The sequence below is a fragment of the Portunus trituberculatus genome, chromosome 28 (assembly GCF_017591435.1).
Source record: "Portunus trituberculatus isolate SZX2019 chromosome 28, ASM1759143v1, whole genome shotgun sequence".
Classification (NCBI taxonomy): Eukaryota; Metazoa; Arthropoda; class Malacostraca; order Decapoda; family Portunidae; genus Portunus; species Portunus trituberculatus.
The window spans coordinates 11,633,556-11,657,014 of record NC_059282.1 but is presented as its reverse complement, the minus strand read 5'-3'; the positions used below and the strand labels follow the sequence as shown (position 1 = coordinate 11,657,014).

The 23,459-nt window shown below is 38.3% G+C and overlaps 3 protein-coding genes and 1 long non-coding RNA gene across 8 annotated transcripts in view; 3 read left to right on the top strand and 1 right to left on the bottom strand.

The window, feature by feature from the left end:
• Window positions 1-268: 268 nt before the first annotated feature.
• Window positions 269-1,613, bottom strand: LOC123510185. Its single transcript, XR_006676412.1, has 2 exons — window positions 1,430-1,613; window positions 269-692 (listed from the first exon to the last, which is right to left on the bottom strand). It is a non-coding gene; the product is annotated as an uncharacterized LOC123510185 (long non-coding RNA).
• LOC123510183 (nucleolin 1-like) lies at window positions 1,107-20,994 on the top strand. Of its 4 annotated transcripts, none has more exons than XM_045265064.1 (6): window positions 1,107-1,292; window positions 18,574-18,582; window positions 18,790-18,856; window positions 19,141-19,771; window positions 20,294-20,432; window positions 20,771-20,994. In XM_045265064.1, the coding sequence occupies exons 1-6, from the start codon at window positions 1,122-1,124 to the stop codon at window positions 20,942-20,944; spliced, it is 1,191 nt and encodes a 396-aa protein (XP_045120999.1). In that variant the 5' UTR covers window positions 1,107-1,121; the 3' UTR covers window positions 20,945-20,994. The 4 variants fall into 4 exon arrangements, with proteins under 4 accessions (XP_045120999.1, XP_045120998.1, XP_045121001.1 ...); XM_045265063.1 differs by having other exon boundaries at window positions 18,787-18,856; XM_045265066.1 differs by lacking the exon at window positions 18,574-18,582.
• LOC123510181 (E3 ubiquitin-protein ligase LRSAM1-like) lies at window positions 1,366-13,226 on the top strand. Its single transcript, XM_045265056.1, has 3 exons — window positions 1,366-1,468; window positions 3,248-4,970; window positions 5,453-13,226. The coding sequence occupies exons 2-3, from the start codon at window positions 3,414-3,416 to the stop codon at window positions 6,245-6,247; spliced, it is 2,352 nt and encodes a 783-aa protein (XP_045120991.1). The 5' UTR covers window positions 1,366-1,468; window positions 3,248-3,413; the 3' UTR covers window positions 6,248-13,226.
• Window positions 20,995-21,684: 690 nt separating the features above from the next.
• Window positions 21,685-23,459, top strand: part of LOC123510182 (importin subunit alpha-3-like) — a 23,302-nt gene continuing 21,527 nt past the window's right edge. The window contains exon 1 of one of the 2 annotated variants that reach the window (XM_045265058.1): window positions 21,685-22,228. The gene's annotated coding sequence lies outside the window, so the exon portion shown is untranslated. Of the gene's footprint in view, window positions 22,229-22,462; window positions 22,955-23,459 lie in introns of those variants that run through there. The other variant, XM_045265059.1, reaches the window with a different exon arrangement.

The following is a 23,459-nucleotide window of genomic DNA, read 5'->3' as shown; positions in this document are numbered from 1 at the left end:
GGATGGCTGCTGCTTTGGTCTGGTTTTTCTGTAGACTAAAGCGGGCATGAGCTAGAGCGAGAAACTTAGGTAATACATAACAACCAGTGGACATAGCTGTCTAAAATCTCTTCCAATGCAGCCACTGAAAATCATTTGACCTTTCTCGCTCTTGGCCACTTTCTCACTTCCAGTGTGAACGCAGCCTTAAGTTAACAAAAAAATAAACCACAGGAATGATGGAGAAGAAGAGGAAGAGGAGTGAGGAATGTTAACAAACATCAGACCATTTTATTTCATTTCTTTATTTTTTTCTTTTAGCATTGATGATGATGTGGTGAAGTTACAGCACCAAAAAACTCTCTCTTGAAGTGAAGCAGGATGTGCTCGATAGAAAGAGTGACATTACATGTGGAACACTGTGTTTGGAAGGTGTTGGCGATGTAGGGGAGCATGTGGGTGGGGAAGGTGCAGCCCAATCAGAGGCGTGCGAGGACAACTTCCTCTCGTCTTGTAGGGCGATTGAAGGAGGCCCACTTGTCCAGGATGGGTTTGGTGTAGAGGTGGAGGTTGTCCCAGTGACTTTGCCACAGGAGTTCTGCTGATGATTTAACAACTGAAAGACATGACTGCAGATCCCGACGACGGTTCCACGCTCCCTCGAGCTTTCAGCAGACCGAGCTAGCATGTCCGCCTGTTCATTCCCGCGTATACTGGAATGGTCAGGCACGCAAATCAGTGAGAAGGATTTACGACATGAATCCAACATATTAATGATGTTGCCCTGGATTTCACTTGTATCCGTGTGACCGGAGAGAGAGAGAGAGAGAGAATGTATTCAATGTAAGAGGCAACTCAATCTTTCTGTGCCGTTCAAAAGACACCTCTTTGTATGATAATACAAAATTACACTAAAAAGCCATGTCAAAGTATCTGCCTTTGACTATACAAAACGAAACCAAAACAATTGATTGCCATATCTTTGATGCAAGAGACCTAAAGGAAACTAAGCAATATTTCACTTAAGAAAAAATTGAAAAATAAAATAAAACATCCAAACAAACCACCAATGTTGTAATTATACAACCATACCTCTTTATGAACATTGTGTAACAACAGGGGGAATTTCTACATGTGTTTTTATGATAGGAAAGAGGAAAATAGGCCTAAATCTTACAAGACGTGAATTCGAGTCTGGCGGGAGCCATAATATTGATCACAGCCTCGTGGGAGAGTTGCCACTCCTACAGTGCCACATTACGCAGTGCCACGGTCCTTTATATCCCCTCAGGTACCGCCACAAGTCCAGTAAGGTGAGTAGCATAACATAGATATTGGCAAAATGCTGAAATATGCTGTTAAAATTAGAAATATCGGGAATAAAGACTGGTATATCTGGGCTGTTGTTTGAGAGTCACGTGGGTTCTGGTAATTGCTGAAGACGTAATACCTTTCCTGGTAGTTTCTTGTGGTTGCTTGAAGGATACTGGTGAGGAATGGTGATTGTTAGTGTTCTGGTGATCCCTGATGTCGTGTAGAACTTTGGGCAGTGTGTAGCATTGACTGGTGGTAACTGGGGGACCGGTGATCTGGTTACTCACTAGCCCTGTGTGGTGTTACTATTGACTTGGTATGGTACCAAGCTTTACGTAATACAATACTGGTGAGAAATGGTTACTGGTGATGGTGATGTGATGGTGTACTCCTGAACCTTAACAAGTGTGTATATTTTAGGTGTGCTTGAAGGAAAAGTATGTCCTCTGCTAAACTGGGAACTGAGACCCCTGTGGAGTTTGTTGGGTTTGTCCAGACACTCCACCCATTATCAGGTGATACAGGCCGTGATGCAGTGAACTGTTTGGTGTGTGTTAGGTGCCTCAATCTTCAATTTTTTTTTTTTAACTGCATCCCACTAATTTCAAGGTGTAATCATTGATCTAATTATTTTTCAGATAGAGTTTAATACATTTATGATAACTGTGTAAGTGATTTCTTGACACATTAGCTTTATATGGGATTGGGAAGAAAGAATTTCCATGGCTGAAGCTGGTATTCTTCTCTAATTGGCATGTATTTTTCCTAATTTTCATAGAGCACCTAATCATCTTTCTCTTGCCTCCTTTGTATAATCTCCTATACAAAGAGAAATGTTTTATCAGCAGTTTCATGTAGTTTATTGTCTTTTAGTGTATGATAAACTTAGGAATGGTGGGAAAGTACAACTTGATTCAAATAGGGATGTGGTTGGACTGCCATGCTAAGTTGTGCTGACAAGCTTGTCTCACCTTCTTGGTCTTGTAGCCGTGAGAAGCTATTTTAAACTAAATGTCATCAAGTGATACCATATCTTCACTCAAACATGTGACCTTCTTGTCCACAGTCATGCAGACTGCTCTACATCAGACTTATGAGAATATAAGAATGTGGGCTTTTCAATACTAAATCTATTAGAATAGAAAAAAAGGGAACAATTTTAAACTTCATAAAACTTAAAGAGGAAAATCTGCTGATAGATGTCTGCACAAAGCAAAATGACAGTTTTGAATATCTGATGAAATTGATCCTGTTTTATTGCCCAGCCATGTGAGCCATGAAGATTTAACTTTGTTCCCATCAAAAGTCACTGTTCAATCAATCATTCTAGAATGTAGCATTCATAAAAGTATCTAGTCCCAAGAACTCAAGATAAAAGGTTTTAGTTGTATGGTACCTCTTGGTGCTGCATGATAGTCTTGCGTTCAAAAACAGGAATTGCCAGCAGCCATAAAGACAAACTGAGGATCCCAAGCTAAAGGAACTAAATCATTAACTTCTCATCACATACTGAATAGTTTGCACACCAGTCAATCCCCACTTGATATGCTCTTGTTATGTACTTTCCATTATAAATACTATCTCAGACTATGATAACTTAGTACGTAAACAATGATCTTATTTTTCTTTCAGTAAAGCATGTTATAGAAGATGAAAACAATTATGTAGCTCCATATAATGCATAAACATCTTTAATTAAAAAAAAAAAATCTCAATTTGGTTATGTAGAACATTTTTGTTGATACTTCTGGAGAGTCTTGAATAAATTATGTTTTTAGTATGGTCTTATAAGTTGATAAACATATCCTTTATATATTTATTTATCTTGTTAGTGCATTTATTACTAATTAACAATACTGGTGTATGCTGTAGTGAATTTCACTTACTCCTCACTGTGCATGTTTTATGGCCTACATTGTGTACATTATGTGAGTAAATTTATTTTTTCCCTCAGGTTGTGATGATTTTACTCTAAAGATGTAGCTACCGTGCTAACAAAATTCTTTTAATGTGGAAGTGACATTAATGTTAAATATGAAGATGATGGCCTGGTTTTGAGAGACTGAGGTGATGACGGGTATTGTAGTTGTGATTAGAGTAGGGGAAAAAGCAATGTCAGAATGCCATTTGGACTGTTCAAGAAAGACAAGCCCACCACCATGAGTGACAAAGAGCAGAAGGCCAAACTGGGCCTGAAGGTGGTGATGGCCCAGCAGAACCCTGAGCCAGTGTATGACCTCACTGACTGTGCCATGGTGGAGATGCCTCCTGACACCTTTGTCATGTGCAAGCTGCTGCAGAAGACCACTCTTCTCGTGCAGAACAATTTATTAACTAATTTTGAAAAAGGAGGTAAACTCAATGAACTAGAAGCACTGGAAGTGTTGGATATTTCTCACAACAAATTCCATCACCTCCCTGATTTGATAAATAGACTGAAGAGACTTAAAGTTCTGAAAGTGAGCCACAACAAACTGAAAACCTTACCTTCATCTTTGAGTGAACTGTCAAAATTGCAAGAACTTTATCTCTCTTCAAATAGATTTTCCAAAGTGCCTCTAAGTATCTGTGCCTTGCCAAAGCTAAGAGTTTTGTCCCTAAGTGGAAACAATATCTCTGTACTGCCAAAGGAATTCTGTGAACTGCAGAAAAGTCTCTGCACATTAGAAATTGACACTGACAAGTTGGTGTCCCCACCGCCAGAGGTGGCTGCAGCTGGTGTTGAGGCTATCATGCGGCACCTATGTGAGGAGCACCAGGTGGAGTACCAGGGCCTCAGCCAGGTGGAAGAGGAAGATGTCACCTCACCACCCTCCTCTGCTAAGTCTGATCACTCTGCTGCTGATGAAGTATTGTTCAGCTACATGAATCGCAAGGAAGAAAAGGTTAGAGCCCAGATGGCTGTTGAAGAAGAATGTCAAGCCAGAGAACAAGAACAGCTGGCTCATATGTTGCAAGATATGACTACAAATAAGCAGCAACTTTTGGAAGAAATCTTGCAGACCCCCCCTGAAGCCCTAGATTATGAGAAAAAAAAGCGTGAGCTATTAAAGGAACAGTGTAATTTGGAAGAAAACATGCGAGCTGAACAAGCTGAGCAGCTGGAGAAATACATAGCTTCATCCAGTAACAAGGAGGCCTTAATTAATGATCTCTCTACTCAGCAAGCAACTCTGGACTTAGAGGTAGAAGGCTTAGTGTCAGCCAAGGAAAAAGAAAGACAGTCTTTACTGCGTGATCTGTCAACCCTTGAAAAGGACACCACAGCTGCTGTGCAGGAACTTGTGGCAGTGGCTGCAGCACGGAAGAGTAAAGAATTCATCTCTCTACTCCAAGACCAGGACAATGAAATGCAGTCTCTTTTATGTGGCATTGCTGAATCTGCAGCTGAACTTAGGCAGTCAGAAGTGGTGGAGGCCATGAAGGAGGCACTGATGGAGGAGGCTGCTGCTGAACAGAGGAGGCAGGCTGTTCAAGATGAGCAGGGAGCCAGAGTGTTTGCCCTTATGCAGGATGCTGATTTGGTTAATTCTCACCTTCATGGGGTGCTCACTACTCGCTTGGCTGAGAAGGAAGAATGGACCTCAACCTTACTCAAGGATGAGGAGTGTCAGGAGGCTGCCTTCAAATTACTCCTCCTCAATTCTGACCTCAAAAGAAACAACATACTCAGACAGGTAAGCTTGGAAATAGTGTTGAAGTGGAATTAGTTCATATATTAAATGTCATTTACTGAACATAATACATATATACACGCTTAAGTATTGTTGACAGTTTTTGCAGTAGGTTTAGCTTCGGAAAGATTCATTTACTGTGTATCTTTTCAACCCATGAAATTTTAGTAATTGATAATTTCACTTGATGTATAGCAGGTTGACAAAGATTAAGTATTCAGATCATCATTATGGCACTGCTAGATAGATGTCAGAATGCAGTTACCTAAGTGGTATTATTACAACAAATTTTTTTCAAATTGATGGTTAAATTATGCCAAGTCTAGTACATATTGATTACTTACAGTTTTGGAATTTCTCTGCTTTCATTTAGAATTATTTATGTTTAACATATTATTTTTACCAGTTATGTGTTAAAGCTTTATGAGGCCCTATTGGTGTATGATGTTTACATAGAGGTGATTGTTGTAAATTCTTACCAACAGATTGGTCAAATTGAGTTTGAATTGGCTCGACTCTCCTCTCTGGAGGTGCGAAAGAAAAAGCATGGCATCAAGTATGGATCAAGTACCATGCTGGAGCAGCGTATCACTTTGGTTGGCCTGCTGAAGTGTCTGATGAAAGAGAAAAGTGAGAGGGAGGCCCAGCTTGCTGCCTGGCTGGCTCAGCTTCAGGATATGCGCTCTGGAAATGAGGAGGAAGACGAGCAATTCTGGCTGGTTCAGTACCAGCGGCTGTTGTCCATGAAGCCAGTGGGACTGGCTGAGGCTGAGGCCAAGCTGGAGCCAGGAGTGCAAGCCGTGCTGAAGGCTGCCAATGCTCTTGACTTGACACCAGTGTTTGCCCACAATTCTATTACATTCTCTCGCCTGGTGGACATGACAGAGGAAGATGCAGCTGCCATGGACATTGGTCCGGCAACTTATCGCAGTTTACAACGTGCCCTCCAGAACTATTTATATGCCTCCAAAGTTGGAGACCACACACCTTCTGCACCAAGTGAAGAAGAATATCCTTATGCTCCCTCTGCCCCCAACCTGGAGAGTGATGAGGCAGCTCCAAGTGCTCCTGTTCTAGAGGGACAAGAGGGAATGCCAACTGCTCCACCCATAGACCAGCAGTTTGTGGAGGCAGAATGTGTTGTGTGTATGAATGCCAGATGTGAGGTTATTTACCTACCTTGTGGCCATGTGTGTGTGTGTTCTAAGTGCTCCTCATCTCTAGGTAACTGTCCTCTTTGCAGGTCTCCTATTATATCAAGAATTCTGCTTACATATTGAGTACTTTTAATACCAGTTCATAGGTACCTAAAAGGTAGAAATATGGAATTATAAGACCAAGGCTAATAAGCAAAGCTTTACTTACTAACTTTGGTGTGATGGGATTTAATAAACAGGATTGGATGTATCAAATGAATGCATTATGTGATGAAGAGTGTAGCACAAATGTTGGTGCTGGTCACATATTTGGCAGCAGTCCTCCATATTCTACCTTGTGTATTAGGAATGGTTATATTGATAGGAATGTGAGTACTAAAGGAAACACTCAGGTTCCATTGTTGAGACACACTGCATGATAACTCGGAAAATCTAGTGTCATGTATGACATCATGATTCAGGTTTATGTTGCCAAGTTATCATTGTATTAGCATTTATTTTAGAATTTGTCACCTACGTGAGGAGTGATTGGACGGTATGTGTATAGGCCGTATGAAGAGTTCTTTTACAAAATTAATAGAATTGCTACAAACAACTTTTATATATTTTCCTTGTGTGTGAGACATGTGTTTGTTATACTTGATGCTGCTTTTAGTGATTATATGCCTGTGTATCTTTTTTTCTTTTTTTTTCAGAGTTTATGTAGAAACTGAGAGTTATATATTCAATAGTTTATGCAGTCAGATTATATTTTTTGGGAGTGATTTCAGTAGTCTTAGATATTGCACACTAACCCAGTCCCAGTGAGAATTTTTAAAGACCATGGACTACAAAACTAAAGACAAATTAGTCATACTACTCATGTGGATATTTTCTATGCTTTTATGTTTTTTTTTTTTTTTTTTTTTTTTTTTTTTTTTATTATGGTCGATGAGACTATTGTTGTGAGTGCGTATCCTTAAATGTTCAGGTAGATATTTTATTCACAGGGGTAGGTGAAAGCATTGATCATATGAATACTCCATACCCATGAGTGGAATATGAGTCTGTCCCCCATGGATGAAGGGCAGCCAATACTGGCCTTATAAATCAAGTGAAATAGACCGTACATCTGTCAGAGACCTTTTAAACCCTCCACCCTCAAAATTGATTGCTTTATTAACTTTTGGATTGCAAAGATATTAAGAAATGAATGTATTCACAGAAAATGAAATATGTATAATCTACTTCTATACCATACACATATCTTATCTGTGTTTGATAGATGTGGTGTCCAACAGACATCCAGAGAAATGGAATGATGATGTTGAGTAAGTGAGAATGAGAGAAATGAGAGGATTAGAGCTTCCACGGGTAGGAGTAATTGGAGATTTCTGTCGCTGCCATTCTCCCAGGATGTTCATAGAAGCAATTGTCATATATAGATAGATAATTATCAGATCAGCATGGTTGCCGGTACATAATTCTAGACCCTTGCATGAATACTTCTTTCGAGTTTTACATTTCGGTACATGGACAGAGGACAGATGTAAATGGGTGCAGTTTTCTGTGATGCATGCTGTGGTAAACTTATGATGTCATCTTAATATTGCATGACTAAAATTTGCATCATAGCATGGTGCCACCTGAGTGTGTTGTTATCAATCAAATCAACATTTCTTTATATGATATAAAAGTAAATCTTTAAAATTCTCTTCCATAGCAGTGTATAGTAGTGAATGTGGAAGATAGTTGAGATCTCAGTTCCTGCCACCTTCATGTGATGTTTTACTCTGGTGCTCATCAATTCCTAGTACTTTGACCTTATCCAAAGCTATAATGCTGATGGATATCATCTTACCTTTGAACCTTTATGTATTCTATCATGAGTACCCATTTATCAACTAACAGATAATCATTGTAATAGACCTGTGTTGAGTGAGGATTTAAGTTCAGGGATGAATAGGTTTATAGATCAGTGAAATAGATATGGCATTATCAGTTGGTTAGGTTAAAAGATATGGTATGTACTTGGCTCACAGCTGAAAGGTTCTGCTTTCAGAATGTGAATTGGGCAGAAACTGTTTAGTATTGTCTAATTTTTTACTTTAGATCCCATATCAAGGCAATCTAAGCTTGTGTGGTGTTATACCTAGCTTAATCCCTTCTAACAGTTGGGAGAGATCTTGTTCTTAGCAGAATTAGGCCCATTCACACGATTGAGCACAGCTTGAAGGATACTGCCTGCAACCGAGTTAAGCCTGTGGGCACAAATACAGTGTTGTCCACAATGTTGATCTGCCCTAATCATACCCAGACAACAGCGCCAGGATGGATGGTTGTTAGAGTATGAGCAATGTCTGGTGATTTCACATAACTACTAAAACGGGTTTACCAATATTTCCGCAGGGACAAGTGGGCAGTCAGTCAACAGGTAGACTGCCCACTTGTACTCGCAGGCACAGCTTGATTGTCTGGACGCGGCTTTAGGCTGATGATGGTGATGTTGATGATGATGTATAGATTTTTACAGAGTGCTACAGGTGTATGCCAAAAACATTCTTTAAAAAGGGTTATATTTCTTCTGTATAGAAAGCAGAACTGACAATCATGGCTGTAAAATACTGCTTTCTGTAGAATTAGAAGCAGCGGAAGCAAATCCACAACTTTGAATTTGCTCCCTCCCAAACTAGACCTGAGGTAATGGAAGAAATATAACCAAGAATTATAATGGACTGACATATTTATCATACTTTAGCTTCTTAATTTTCTGATGATTTTAATGAGTGATAAAATGTCAGAGTAGAAGGTTGAAGGAAAGATCAACAGAGTGAAGCAGCACTGACTTAAAGAACCGTAAGCATCAGGGAGAAGTGAAGGCATGCATGAAACTGGAATGGCGTGGAATGGGAGCAAAATTGATGCACATATTTGGAATCTTAATCACTGTGTCACGTCTACATTAATTACTGGGAAAACCTAAGCAGATGTTGAGAATGAATGGTAATAATGCACCAGGCTGACATCCCTCATAAAAGAAGAAAGCCAAGAAAAGACTGACATTTACAGGAATTTAAATATTTAGTAGGGGATATCTAGTCTCCTCAATCCGTCCCTTACAATACAAGCAGGGCATCAGGTGGCAGTGGTCTCCATCCTGCCTATGACTAATTATTCTTTAAAGCTAGAAAGGAAAGAGCTCATGATAAGTAAACAAGCTGTCTGAGGTAACTGAGGCTCCTGTCTCCAAGAAGATATTGCCTGTGGTACTGTTTACCTGTCTGACACTCCTGTTATCAGTAATGACTGGCTTGTCAGGTGAAACACACAAGGTACCATGCAAGTTTGTCCGCTTCTACCTATGTGGTTTTGTCTTGAAAGGTTTATGTTCTACAGTTGTAAATTAGGTAAGATTCACTGATTTATCATCTCAGATAAGATTCACTGATTGATTATCTCACCATGTAGCATTACCATTTGGCTGTCATTTGGTGTTAGCTAATGTTTTCAACCCGTTATTACAGCAGAATAGGGAAAAAAAGAAACATACTAAATACATACTATATTATTTTGTTGTATGTTATGGTATCATATTATTTACTCATTTTGATGATCATAAATATGGATACATATGGCCGTGTGAAACATTGCTGACACTTATTAAGACCACTCTCTGTGGATCTCAACTGTATAATGAATCGTAAGCACAAATAGTCTCTGATGAACTTTGACATGGATTGTTGGTATGTAGTGGGCTTGCTGTGTTTACTGACTGCTTTCTTTGAAAGAGTCAAGTGGTGTTTGTGGTTTCCTGTCACTTACCTACCTCATGCTGTACAGGAAATGATGCTTGGTGTCATTGGTGAGTTTACATACTTAACTGATTACATTTTCACCTCTCTGCACCTCATGCTTGAATGCACATGTATGTGAGCAGCTTACTGTTCATACAAGGTACTTCATAATGGTACCTTACTCTAGTTCCCTGTCCATGGTCTTTCAAAATTATCATTTATATTAGGAAACTAGAAACAAGCACTTTTTACCTTCCTATAAGCTTTCATATTGCTTGATATAATATATAAAAGAGAAATGCAATGTTTTTATGTTAATGTATATGAATAGGGAAGAAATTATGAAGAACTTATAGGATTGTCAGTCAGTCATTCACTTGTTAACTCTCACCAAGATGTCACTGAAATCATTATCAGTGAACATCATTCCTTGCAGTCAGTCAAAAGAAAGAAATACTGTTCTCAATGTTTTAGTAATCTTGTCCAGTTCTAAGCACTATTTAGTGTTTTTATCATCAATTACATGAGCTTAAATTGAAAGTAGAAAGCCTGTGCCAGTTTTTTTTAAGGAAGTAAAATTTCAAAATACATTATTATCCAATATTTTGAAATATACTTACTTTAATTTTTGCAGGCTAGTTATTTTTCATAATTATTTCATGTGCTACTTGTTACATGGTTGAACCAATGATAATTTGTATTTGAAAGAGGTTATGGGTTGCCACATCTCACTGATTTAGACAGTTAAAACATATTTTGAGTTCATGGATATAGAAAGGTAATTGTAGATTTATTTAGTTGTCCCAATGGTAAGAGTTATTAATATTGCAGTATAGGCACTGCAACAGACACTGCCCCCTCAGCCAGCCACTCTTCTAGGTCAGTCATTCAGGGAGTTTGTGCTAGCAGTAGTAACTTTGATGAGGAATTCTTGTGAAACCCTGGTCACAGTGATTGGCAGTTGAAGAGTTTGGCAGTGAAGATGAATACTATACTGATACACTAGTTTTTATTGAATGGGCCAAATATTGAGTGCAGCAGCAGGGAAAGGGTTGCTGCTTTGCACGGCTTGGTGGTGACAACTGTAGGTCGTGTGTTATAATAGTGTAATTTTCTTAATTTATTTAAGAAAGTTCTTATATGTTGGAGTAATTTTATACTTTGTATTTCAATTTATTGTATAGATTTTTATTGTTTTCATATGTTTGGGAAATGGAAGCTTTTCAAGTACTTCTTGAAATATTATCTGAAAACAGTATAAGTGCATAACAGGTGAATGACTAACAGTATGCTTATGGATATAGATATATATAAGTTAAATATGACTAGAATTTGATTGAACTCTGCAGCATTTGATTTGTCGACTTTTACTGGCTCTCAAACTCAGGATAGATTAAGATGCTTTATTTGTACCTATTTGAAATCAGCACAAAGGTCACAAGATTGAATATTTGAAGAATAGCTTCTGCTGTACAACATCAGCAAGAAAAAGTAGGAAGTCCAGTGTTACACAGCTGAAGGGTTTGCAGTAATATTAAGAAAGGCCATTGTGACAGTATTTTATAACCTACAAACATATGCTTGTAAATGTGGTCAAATTGATGGCAACTTCCTTATTGGCAATGGCTATACATTTAAAGTGCTCGAAGAATGGAAGTGTAGTGATGCAAGTGAGAGAAAGGCTGTTTTGCAGAAGGTAAATGAATAAATGCAAAGGAAGTGTGATTTGCAGTAATGTAAATGTTATGTATGGAATGGGTTCCTTGATAGGCTGTTCTCTTTTGGTGTTTTGAGGCTCCCTAGAAGAGAGTAATGTGTCAAAGATGAAAATTTTGCTTACAGCTAAATCATCTTATAAATTATTTTTTTAAATTGTTATGTGGGAGACTAATAAAGTCATATATTAACCTCAACTAAGAATAAACCCAACAAATACTACAACATTGTTGCTTTTACTTTGAAATTGATGATTATATAAAACTGTTCTTAGTCAATCTTTGTAGCACTTTACCAGTAAAATTTAAAGCAATGCTAAGTAGCAGTTCATTATTATGCACAAAGTTTTGTTGTAATGAAATATGAAGGTGCTACACATTGGGTTGTGTTGGCTGTCCAGTGGCTGAGAATGTTAGCGGTGTCTGTCACTGTATTTCAGTACTTCAGCCCATCTTGCTACATGTTTGAAATCAATTTCACACTACATACTTAATTCTGTCAAGTTCCAATTTAGCTCAGTTTAGATCTATTCAAAGTTATGACCAGAGGGTTTTGCTACATTAAAAACCTTCTCTATCATAGACAAGCTTCATATGACCTATCTAGTGAGTTGGACTATTTAGAGATACTTAAACAGTTCTTCATAACCTGAAACTTCAAATTACATGCAGTGTGTGTGTGTGTGTGTGTGTGTGTGTGTGTGTGTGTGTGTGTGTGTGTGTGTGTGTGTTAGAGGAGAGAGGGAGAAGGCATGATTGTGTGTGCATGCTCAGTTACACACCTGTATCAGGTTTGGTCTGCAATGCTTTGCACTCACTATCTTTATATTGAGATGCAACACAACACATGAATGATCCAGTAGTATGTACCTGTAAAATTGTTTACTTCCTGTATCTTTTTGTCATGTATATGATTGTTTGACAATATTGTTTACAGAATTATATTAAGAATTTGAAATGTTCTAGATCTCCTGTAAAGAAAGCATTTCAACTTTGCTTATATTTGTTCATATAAAGCTGTATTCTTGTAAACCTATTGAAATACTATCAAGGCCTTCACTTACAGTAATACTTACTTGTCTCAGATCCATGCAGTTCATAAGGGCATGTACAGATACTTCATAACTTTTAAGTGTAATATTTACAGCAGCCTTTCCCAGCCACTCAGCTGGCATCATGCAGTATAATCTTGGCCTATTTGGTTCACACTGCAAAAGGTGTAGTTAGTTTTAAGTACAATGATTTACTGCATTGTGTGGTGTTTTTCAGGATACAGAAATGGTGTGTACAAGTGTATGTGCCAAGCATTCTGGGAACTAGTACAAGTCATCTACTGCAACTTGTATTTTAGTTAGGCTTAATGATGGTAAACACTGAAATTTTGAATTAAGAAGTTAAGATCCAGCCGAGGATTTCCAAGATAACTACTTGGATCCAAAAACTAGCTAGTTATGATCACCAGTAGTTATTAATGCCTTATATTTGTAATTCACTTATATACTGAAACTATAATATTTAATGTAGGGATCTTTGTTGTATAAGAAACTCAAAAAAACATTACTCAAACAGTAGTATTTGAAGACTACCAACAATATCAAATATATTTTGTATTTAGCTGTGCATTTTAATGTTAAGATGACAGAAGAAGCTTTGCTGTCTCTGCTAGATGCAGCATTGCTATATTTGATTGTCCCGAGAGGTGTCAGAGAATGAAGGGATAGAGTATTGTGATGGAAGAAGAGATGTAGTGGTGCAGTCTGCTTTACTTTCAAGATTAGGAAAGCTTTCTAGAGACATGCATGATGTCATTGCTGTGAATGGTACACCAATGCTCAATGTGCTGCACATTCCACACTCACTGGAATGTTTGATATTAAATGCATACTTGTAAAAGAATTGAGAAAATGGCTTGAGTGCTTTCTTTGATTATATTACAATTACATTGATTTACAGTCACAATTTGATGAATAGCTTTCCAATACTATTATATATTGACTCTGTCTTTCACAGTAAATCTTCTATAATTCCTCAACACTTATATCCAAGTAGTATTTGCATTCAATTAGTTTTTGTACCCCCATAGTTTAACATTTAGCACATATAAGACATCTGTTGTGTTTCCCCTTACAAATACAGGGTAAGTAAATGCATACCATGATGTACTCGGCAACTTATTCCGTGCTACAGTTGTTTGAGTGGAACCTGTATTGAAGTGTTCCCAGATATTTCCATATAAAAGACATTTATCCTTCCATAGATCAACAAACCTTTCTGGTTAAGGCAGCACAGGAGTGGGTTCCTTCACTCATGTAATGTGGACCTAATGTGGGGCTTGTATATCCTTGTCTACTGAACTCATGCTTTCCCCTGACAATTCAATCTCATTCTACCATGTGACTCTTATTCCATAGAGGAAGTTTAGGTAGTGAACTTTAGTAAGAATTTAATTGGTCTTTTGATCAGAAAAGGAAAGTTTGTGAGAGGAATCTAGAGATGGCTTTTGTATCCTGAAACAAATGGCACTAGAACTGTTACAGTCATGGTCTTTAGCTGGGCAACCTTCAACACTCACTTGCACATGTTTAACTGTTTCCTGCAATTTTACATTCTCTGTTCTGCCGAGTACCAATTGTCAGGTTTTGTAGAGACTCAGTAGATACGAGGACTTGAAATACAGGATAAGAGCAAATCACAGTAGTAGTAAGTGCAGAATGTTACCAGCTTGTGAGAACTGTAGTTGTGATGCTCATTTCTGTGTTTTCATCAGTCATATCCTCAGAGCACTAGTGTATTAGTATTGGCGAGTAAGGTTAATAAGTGCACCCCACTATCTAGTGTAAGAAGCACACACCTAACTACTACTGTATAGCCTGTAGAGGGAAAGGCTGCTCTCTCTCTCTCTCTCTCTCTCTCTCTCTCTCTCTCTCTCTCTCTCTCTCTCTCTCTCTCTCTCTCTCTCTCTCTCTCTCTCTCTCTCTCTCTCTCTCTCTCTCTCTCTCTCTCTCTCTCTCTCTCTCTCTCTCTCTCTCTCTCTCTCTCTCTCTCTCTCTCTCTCTCTCTCTCTCTCTCTCTCTCTCACACACTCTCTCTCTCACACACACACACACACACACACACACACACACACACACACACACACACACACACACACACACACACAGGTCTCAGTCCTACCCGAAGATCGGTCTATGAGCTCTGAGCTCGCTCCGTAATGGGGAAGACTGGCTGGGTGACCAGCAGGTGACCGATGTGAATTACACACACACACACACACACACACACACACACACACACACACACACACACACACACACCGCGTAGTGTAGTGGTTAGCACACTCGACTCACACTCGATAGGGCCGGGTTCGAATCCCAGAGGCAGCGAGGCAAATGGGGCCCTGTTCACCTAGCAGTAAATAGGTACGGGATGTAACTCGAGGGATTGTGGCCTCGCTTTCCCGGTGTGTGTTGTGGGTGATGTGGTCTCAGTCTTACCCGAAGATCGGTCTATGAGCTCTGAGCTCGCTCCGTAATGGAGAAGACTGGCTGGGTGACCAGCAGGCGACCGTGGAGGAGGTGAATTACACACACACACACACACACACACACACACACACACACACACACACACACACACACACACACACACACACACACACACACACACACACGTTTAAATGGGCATCAGTTGACATATCTCATTTTCTCAAGTACAGTCAACTCTCGATTAGTGCGAGGGTTACGTTCCCGGAGACATCACGTTATTCAAAACTGCATTATTCAAACATAATTTTCCTATAGAAAACAATGGTAATGAGGGGGACTACGTTCCTGGCCACTAGGAAAGTCTGTCTATTTTAGGGATTTTGTTACTCATACCATAAAAAAAAACAATGAAAACACATTCTCATTTTATTAGGTCTGATGGTATGAAACATGCTCTCCCTCAGTCCCATTGTATGGACAGTCATCAAAGTCTTTTCTCCCCTATCATAGTGATATAACACTTCCAACTTCCTTTCAATGGTCAGTCTTCCTTGATTTCATGGAATCACTTTCCTGTGAGAAGGTGAAAGGATGCTTGGATGTCATAGTATAGAACACTAAATGAAAACACAGAAACAATCCACTCACATTGCAGGTTAGCTGCAGACTTTGGAGTGAGGTCTCATTATATTCACAAAATAACATTTCTATTAGCTTTTTAGAAGCCTTACCACATGGAAAACAACTGCTTCTTGTGATCCTCTTTAGTTCATTTGTTACTTTTGCCACAATATTTGTATTTCCGCACCTCTATTGCCTGCTATAATAGATATTGTACCTTTGTATTCGTGTACGATCATGTCACCAGGATCACCTTGACTCTGTGGCACTGAGTGACAGTTGAGAAGGAACAGTATGTCTCTGAATTATGACTCGGTGCCACGGAGTCAAGGTGATCCTCATGGCATGATCACATATGAATACAAAAGTATGGTATCCATAGTAGCAGGCAATAGAGGGCCAGAAACTCAAATATTGTAGAGAAAGCAACACATAAGCTAAAAAAGGTCACAAGAAGAAAAAGAAGCAGCCATCAGCAATTGGCGGCAGACAAATGATTCAATCCTCATATCCTTTGTTTTCCTTGTTCCATGCAAGATTTCATTTTATGCATCATAAAACAATCCTTTCTTAGTGGTAAGGCTTGTAAAAAAAAAGCTAATAGAAATGTTTTTTTGTGAAAATAAATGTATGAGACAGAAACATCTTTCAGGGAGGTGGTTTTACAGACAACCTGCAAGCAATCTCGTTACCATAGAAACAATGTCTCCCCGTGTGTTCATGGATGCCATTTTGTGGCCGGAAGTTGTTCTGCTTGTTGTTAATTTTCTTGGATCCCAGCCCCGTATGGTTCCCACCAGAAGCAATGTGGGTGGACATGACATCATCAAGTCGAAGTAACCCGCGTTAAATAGAATAAATCACATTATTTAATTGTATCTCCTTAAAAGTCAAGTCACGTTAAATCAAAATTGTGTTATTCAAACTAACGTTAATCGAGAGTTGATTGTGTAATTATATATTTTTTATAAGATTTATATTATCTTATTTATTTTTGTTAGATGGGATGGTTTCTACAAGTTAGGTGTGATTTTTTTAAGATTTTATTTTTATCATGTTTATTTACTTATTTGTATTATAAAATGTATATTCATGAATTCATTGTTGTGAATGGCAAGGCAGTCTTAAGTTAGTGATTGTCATTGTGGATTGAAGGGTTTTCAGAAATATTGATGTTTATTATTGGTTAGTTTTTCTTTTCAGAAATAGAGGTGTGATTTATTATCAAGTGAAATAAGGTTTTCAGGAATAGTAATGTTTATAGTCAGTTGAAGTGGTTTTCAGAAAATAGTTGTTTTTATTACTATTAGCATTTTTTTCTCTTCAGAAATTCTGATGGGTTTATGATTTGTTGAACTATATTTCATTTTCACCTGTGCTTGTGCTCCTTGAAGTATTTTAAAGGATTGAGAAGAGCTGATATATTAAAGGAATACTGTACCTAAACTCTCACTAAACAGCATATTTGTGTTGGCAGTGTCAGTGTTGTATCCATCAATCTGTGGTGCTGACTGTGTGCCTGGCCAAGGTTGCTCTGCTGAGGTACTGGTGCACACATTTTAAACCTAAAATTAATTTCCATAATTATATAAAGGTTTGATTAATGGACAGCAGGGATGTAAAGATGATGAAAGTAAGTCAGACAAAGTGTTTTTTGAAATTGTAAAGGAAATCAGACTGTGGTTTCTTGTATATTTCTTTCCTTTATGCAACACACACACACACACACACACACACACACACACACACACACACACACACACACACACACACACACACACTTGTAATAACTTCAAGTATTGTTTATCATACAAAAATAACTTTTTGGCAATAAAGATTTATGTTTCCCTTTTCCTGGTGGGTTGAAGTAACCTGTTGAGGCAAGTGGCAGCAGATGTGGGTAATGGCACTTGAGGTGGAGAGGTTAAAGGTCATGGCTTAGCTGCAGCATTCTGTATGTATCACCTATCAATGTTTCCAGGTCTCTTACTGGGATAGACTTAGTACCATGTGCAGTTGCAATTTTTATAGAACCATATATATGAGGTGAGCCATGTTAGGTTTGTTGGGACCAGGTTGCCAAAAGGGGAGGATTTAACTAATCTGATTATTTTGGTCTAAACAAAGCTAACACACGATGCCTCTCATGTCCCAATTTATTTTAAATGTTAATGAAAAGGTTCAAGACTCGTGTGACTGTAAGTCTTCTCATGTAACTTCAAGTGAGAAATTGATGAGTGTTTATATTTCAACTATATGCATGCTCCTCAATTCTTTATACTATATTATATAAACTTTTCTCTTGTTGTTTTGACACCTTTCAAGAAAATTGTAAAAACATTTTTGTTTTGATTAACCTTTTCAATAGTCATAATTACTTTTTTACATTATTAGAAAGATGGTTTATATATTTTTTTTTATCTGTAGAAAGCAGTGTGTTTTGTGTACATGGTGAACACAGGTGTAAGGGAAGCTGTGTCCACAGAGAGAAAGCTGAGGCATGGAACTGAAACCACAACAAACCAAGACTTGAGCAAAAATGTTTTTGAAAGCACCAATTTTACTTTAAAAAGGGTTTAGATTACTTGCTCAGGATGGGTGTGATTATGAGTTGTCTGGTGATGATTCTGCTTTTGATGTGGGTGTTCTGTGTTGTTGCTTCTAGAGACTACAATAGGTGAAAAATAATGGTTAAATAATGTGTTGAAGGTGCAGATTATGGCAGAGCTTGAGTATCAAGTGAAGGTTTATTTACTTGTCTGAAATATTAATGTCTTTATCTTCATCATGATGCTCTCTTATAATGATGTTATGTTTTATTTCTTATTATGCTATACATTGCAAAACATGCACAGTTGTGGAAGGTAATGTTATGCTTATGCCCTTTTAAGACAGCATGAAAATATACAAAGTATCATGAAATTACTAAGCATTGTAATGTTGAGTTTGACAAAACTCCGGTATGATGACATTCCATGTAGTGTTTTTTACAAAGAAATATTTGCTGAATATACTATTTGCATATCTTTTGAAATGTTAGAATTGATGAGACTTTTGTGTGTTTTCAGAAGACAATGGCAAAGGTGAAGGTAGTAAAGGTGGAAGAAACAGGGAAAGATGTGGGGACCAAGGCATCTGGTGAGTACTCCTGTGTTTGGTGAGATGGTGGCTTGTCACATTAACTTATTATTGTGACAAGATATTTTGATTTGATAAGATATGTTGTTATTAAAGAGTTTTCATGAGTCTTTATTTCATGTTACTTTAGCTATTACTTTCATTTGGCTGACAATAATTATTCAAAGTGTCTCGTCTTAATGCAGAACCATGATGATGATCTTGGTTAAAACACTGACACACTATTATATGTTAGAGATATATTACATATCTTGTTTCATAATTTTAGTGTTGTATATTCTCAGATAAAAAGAACAAGAATGAAAAGAAGATTCTCAAAGTGATAAGTAAAAGAAATGGCACTGATAATGCCAGTGTTCCCAAAAAGAAGAAAAGGAATAGGGGAAAGAAGAATAAGTCAAATACTAATGGAATTGAAGCTTCCCCTGAGACCAAGAATGGAGAATCTTCACCTACAATTGATGAGGAAAACAGTGAACCAACTAATGATATTTCCTCAAGTTCAGTGGAGAAGCCTATGAAGGAGGAACCAGCAACCACAACCTCAGAAACTCCAGAGGCAGCTACAAAGACTACAGAATCTGGGGAGAGTGAGGGACCAAACACAGAGGGTAAAAAGAAAAGGAAGAGGAAGAACAAGAGGAAAGCTTCAGAAGCCTTAGAAGGAGCCTCTGAAAGCACAGATAATAAGGAAGATGGTTCAGAAGACACAGCAGAGGGGGCAAAGGGAATTAAAAGAATGAAGGTGGAGGAGGAAAAAGATGATGCTGAAGAGGAAAAGCCCAAAAAGAAGACAAAAAAAATGAAGGCTGAGAAGAAAGGGGAAGATGATGCTGAAGGTCAATCTGCATCAAAGGAAAAGAAGCAACAGCAAGAGAAAAAATATGTCCTCTTCATGGGCAATCTTCCTTTTGAGTAGGTGTATTTACCTCGTCAGTCACAGTGTGTCATTTTCCAGTGTGTAGAAGTGTAGAGCTGTTGTGTAGGTATGAACTGTAGGAGTACAAAAAGCAATATTACTTTGAAGTGCATGCATTTAAAGATATCATATATTTACATACATACACTTAAGTAACACTGCAGATGGAAGGAATTTATATTGATATCAGGAAGAAGAAAACTAGAAGAGGATAGTGGTATTGATAATTTAATAGATACAATATTGATAAGTAAATCTTTCTCATCTTCTCCCACTTCTCTCCCTCTCTCCTCCTCCTCTTCCTAAATTTATGAATAAGTAAATCCTCCTCTTCTCTCACTTCTTTTTCTCATATGTCTCCCATGAACTTCCTCCTTTTTCTCACCTGTCTGGCTCTTCCTTCTCCTCCTCTCTTATAAACATAATTTTGTCAATTAAGTAGTGTTTGGATCAGAATATAAAGCAGCATTCATGAAATACATTATATAACCACTTTATGATGCTCTCTGTACCTCAAGGCTCACCGAGGAGGAGGTCCGGGAGCATTTCAAGATAGTGGCGGACAACATTGTGCGAGTCACGCTTCTCAACCGCAAGAAGAGTGGCAAGAGCAAGGGTTATGGCTTCATTGAACTCAAAGATGCAGATTCCTATAATGTAAGTCATGAAGTAGGTGTGTGTGCGTGCATGCGTGCGTGTGTGTGTGTGTGTGTGTGTGTGTTTTTTTTTTTTTTTTTTTTTTTTTTTTTCCAGTTCTTTGTGCTTGCTGTGGTCACAATTGTTGCATTATGTTTTCCTGCTGTTCTCATGAGAGTTATGTGGCTGACATTTTGTGGAACTCTATGGTAGCCACCCTATTGTGGAAGTTTTTAGCAAACTGGAATTTAATGTAGATGTTGATGTCACCATAACCTCCAACCAACATTAATTAAGATTGGAGGCCAGGACAAGATAGGCAGATATCAGGAATTAATCTTGAAGTCTTTTACTTGCAGAAAAGTCTCAAGCTCAACAATTCTCAGCTCAAGAACCGCAAGATTCATGTGCAATTCACCACACCAGGCAAGAAAACCAAGGCACGTAAAGCTCTCATAAAGAATAAAACAAAGAAACTTCTTGGCCAGAAGAAAGGAAAGAAGATTAAGAAGGAAGGGGGTAGAAAACACTGATCAGTGCAATACATACAATGCTGCCTTCTAAATATAGTTGGAGGTGATCAGAGTTTGTTTTATTTGTCACTAGTAACTTATCATAGCCTGCAGGCAACTGTGTTGTGCGTTTGTGCAAGCCCACCTGCCAGACACTGACATTATTACTTTGTCATCTAATCTATTTCCAGTTCATATTGCTTTAATATAGACTTTTTTTTTTTTTTTTTTTTTATATACCATGATGTGATGGCAGACTTGTGTCATCCGCTTTTAAGAGTATGTGAGTGACTGGTGAGGAAGGGAGGAGACCAAACACCTTGACACAACAGGATATGGAGGTGATTGAGGTGTGAGGCTCCTGAAGGCATTGATCTCCAGCCACTCCAGTGAATCGTGATGGCAGATATTATCAGGTAATGGCTGGTTGATGATCATTCCTGATATGAAAGTTTTACTTCCTTTTCCATCATGACATCAGACTTATCAATTGTGGAGGTGGAAGTTCACATAGCTGCCCAACTTTCACAGAGAGTATTTGTTGCTGTTATAGTTGACGAAATATTAATCTTAGAATCGATCCCTATCCATTTTTCTCAATGTTCTCTTCAGTTCTCATTTCTTTGTGGAAGATTGCCTTTGATTCAACATTCATTAACATGTTCTCTCTCTCTCTCTCTCTCTCTCTCTCTCTCTCTCTCTCTCTCTCTCTCTCTCTCTCTCTCTCTCTCTCTCTCTCTCTCGCCATTCAAATTGTAGCTGACTATAATCAGTGGTTCAGTACAGCATCGTGATATGGTATTCTATAACCCGATCATGGAGAAGAGCAAAAACGACACCTGATTCACTTTTACTACATACATAATAATAATATTAATGATAATGAAAATAGTAATAATGATCATAATAATAGTAACAATAATAATGATAGTAATTAAGACCTTTTAAAGTTTTACGGGATTATGGGGTAATAATTCTCTCTCTCTCTCTCTCTCTCTCTCTCTCTCTGGGTGTTCCCTAATGCAGCAATTAGCACGCTTCATAAACAAACCAGGGTTTCTGTCTCCTGCCACAACTTAAAAATCCCAGGGCGGAGTGAAAAATAAGCGATTTTTCCTGCACCCTAAGCTCCTGTCCAGTCAGTAATTCTTTCTCTGGATTGGCAACAGTGTACATTTGGCTACAGTCTGGCGACTGCTGGCATCCTATACAGGCTCAGCTGACGGCCCGACGGGATGTATTCTTCTCGGTATGGCCGTCTACTCTGTGTGAGGTTCGCTGCCGCTGTCACGCTGCTATAAAACGGTAGTCTTTAATTATATAATTTCCTTCTTATTCAGTTGGTAATGCCTTGATAGCGTGGTGTGTTCGAAAAGTAATGGAAAACAGCAAGAAACGCAGCCAAGAATAAATAGGCTGTAAATTAAAAAGTGATTTATCGAAAACATGTACCCGAGTGAAGACAATGATACTGTAGTGCATGGCTTCCCAGGAAAGTAAGCTTCACTCATATATGTGGCGGAAGGCAAGTGTGTGTGACCATGAAACGGGTTGGGTAGGAGGCAATGGCGGCCTCAAGCAAGCTTCACAACAACTTCAACATAAGGATTACATGCTTATAAAGGCGGGTTCACACGTGCCAATTTGCGACTGAAATTGCAAGTCGCTAGAAGTATCGAGTGAGTCCTAGTCGAAACACGTCACAACGACTGGAAACTATCCACCGCGCCTTGGCGGGAAGTTAATGTAAACAAACTCACCAAGGAGTATACAAGATTATAGAATCCTTGTAAACCACCTCGAATACATCATTCCCTAGTACCCACTGTCCCTCCACTTAGCTATTGAAACCTTGCATTTCCTAGCACTATACCTGATGTTCCATTCTCTTCCATATGCTAGCACGTGTAATAACTCTTCCATCTCCTTACTCTCTGCCATCAGCACTATGTTGTCAGCATAGGCCAGGCATCCTAGTCTCCTGCCTCCTACTTTGACTCCGCCTCATTTTGATCCTCGCTATCAATTCGTGTATGTAGATCATGAATAGGGTAGGAGAGATCACATATATATCCCTGACGTATTCCAATGTTATTCTTCTTCAAGCCTGTACTGATATCTCCTATTGTGAACTTGTCTTCATTTTCCTCGTACAGCAAAATGACCACCTGCACCATCCACCTGTCCATTCCTATGTGTGCTAGTAGTATCAACAATTTCTAACTATCTACCCTATCGTACGTCATTTCTACTTTCAGAAACACCAGGTATAACTTCTTTCATAGCTTTTTATTTCTTTCAGTAATTTACTTCATTACTAACATGTTTTCTAGGTAAACCTACAGAGTTTCACCACCTTGCCCTTTCTGGACGAAACAATTTTTTTCTGGTAGATTTCGGCTTGCTTTTAATTAGAATACCACTTGTTTTTAGCGAAAATCAACCAATTTTTTTTACAGCCCCGAAACATATTATGATTTGCATAAAAAGAAACTGGTAAATTAATTAAAAACAAGCCGAAATCTACCAAAAAAAT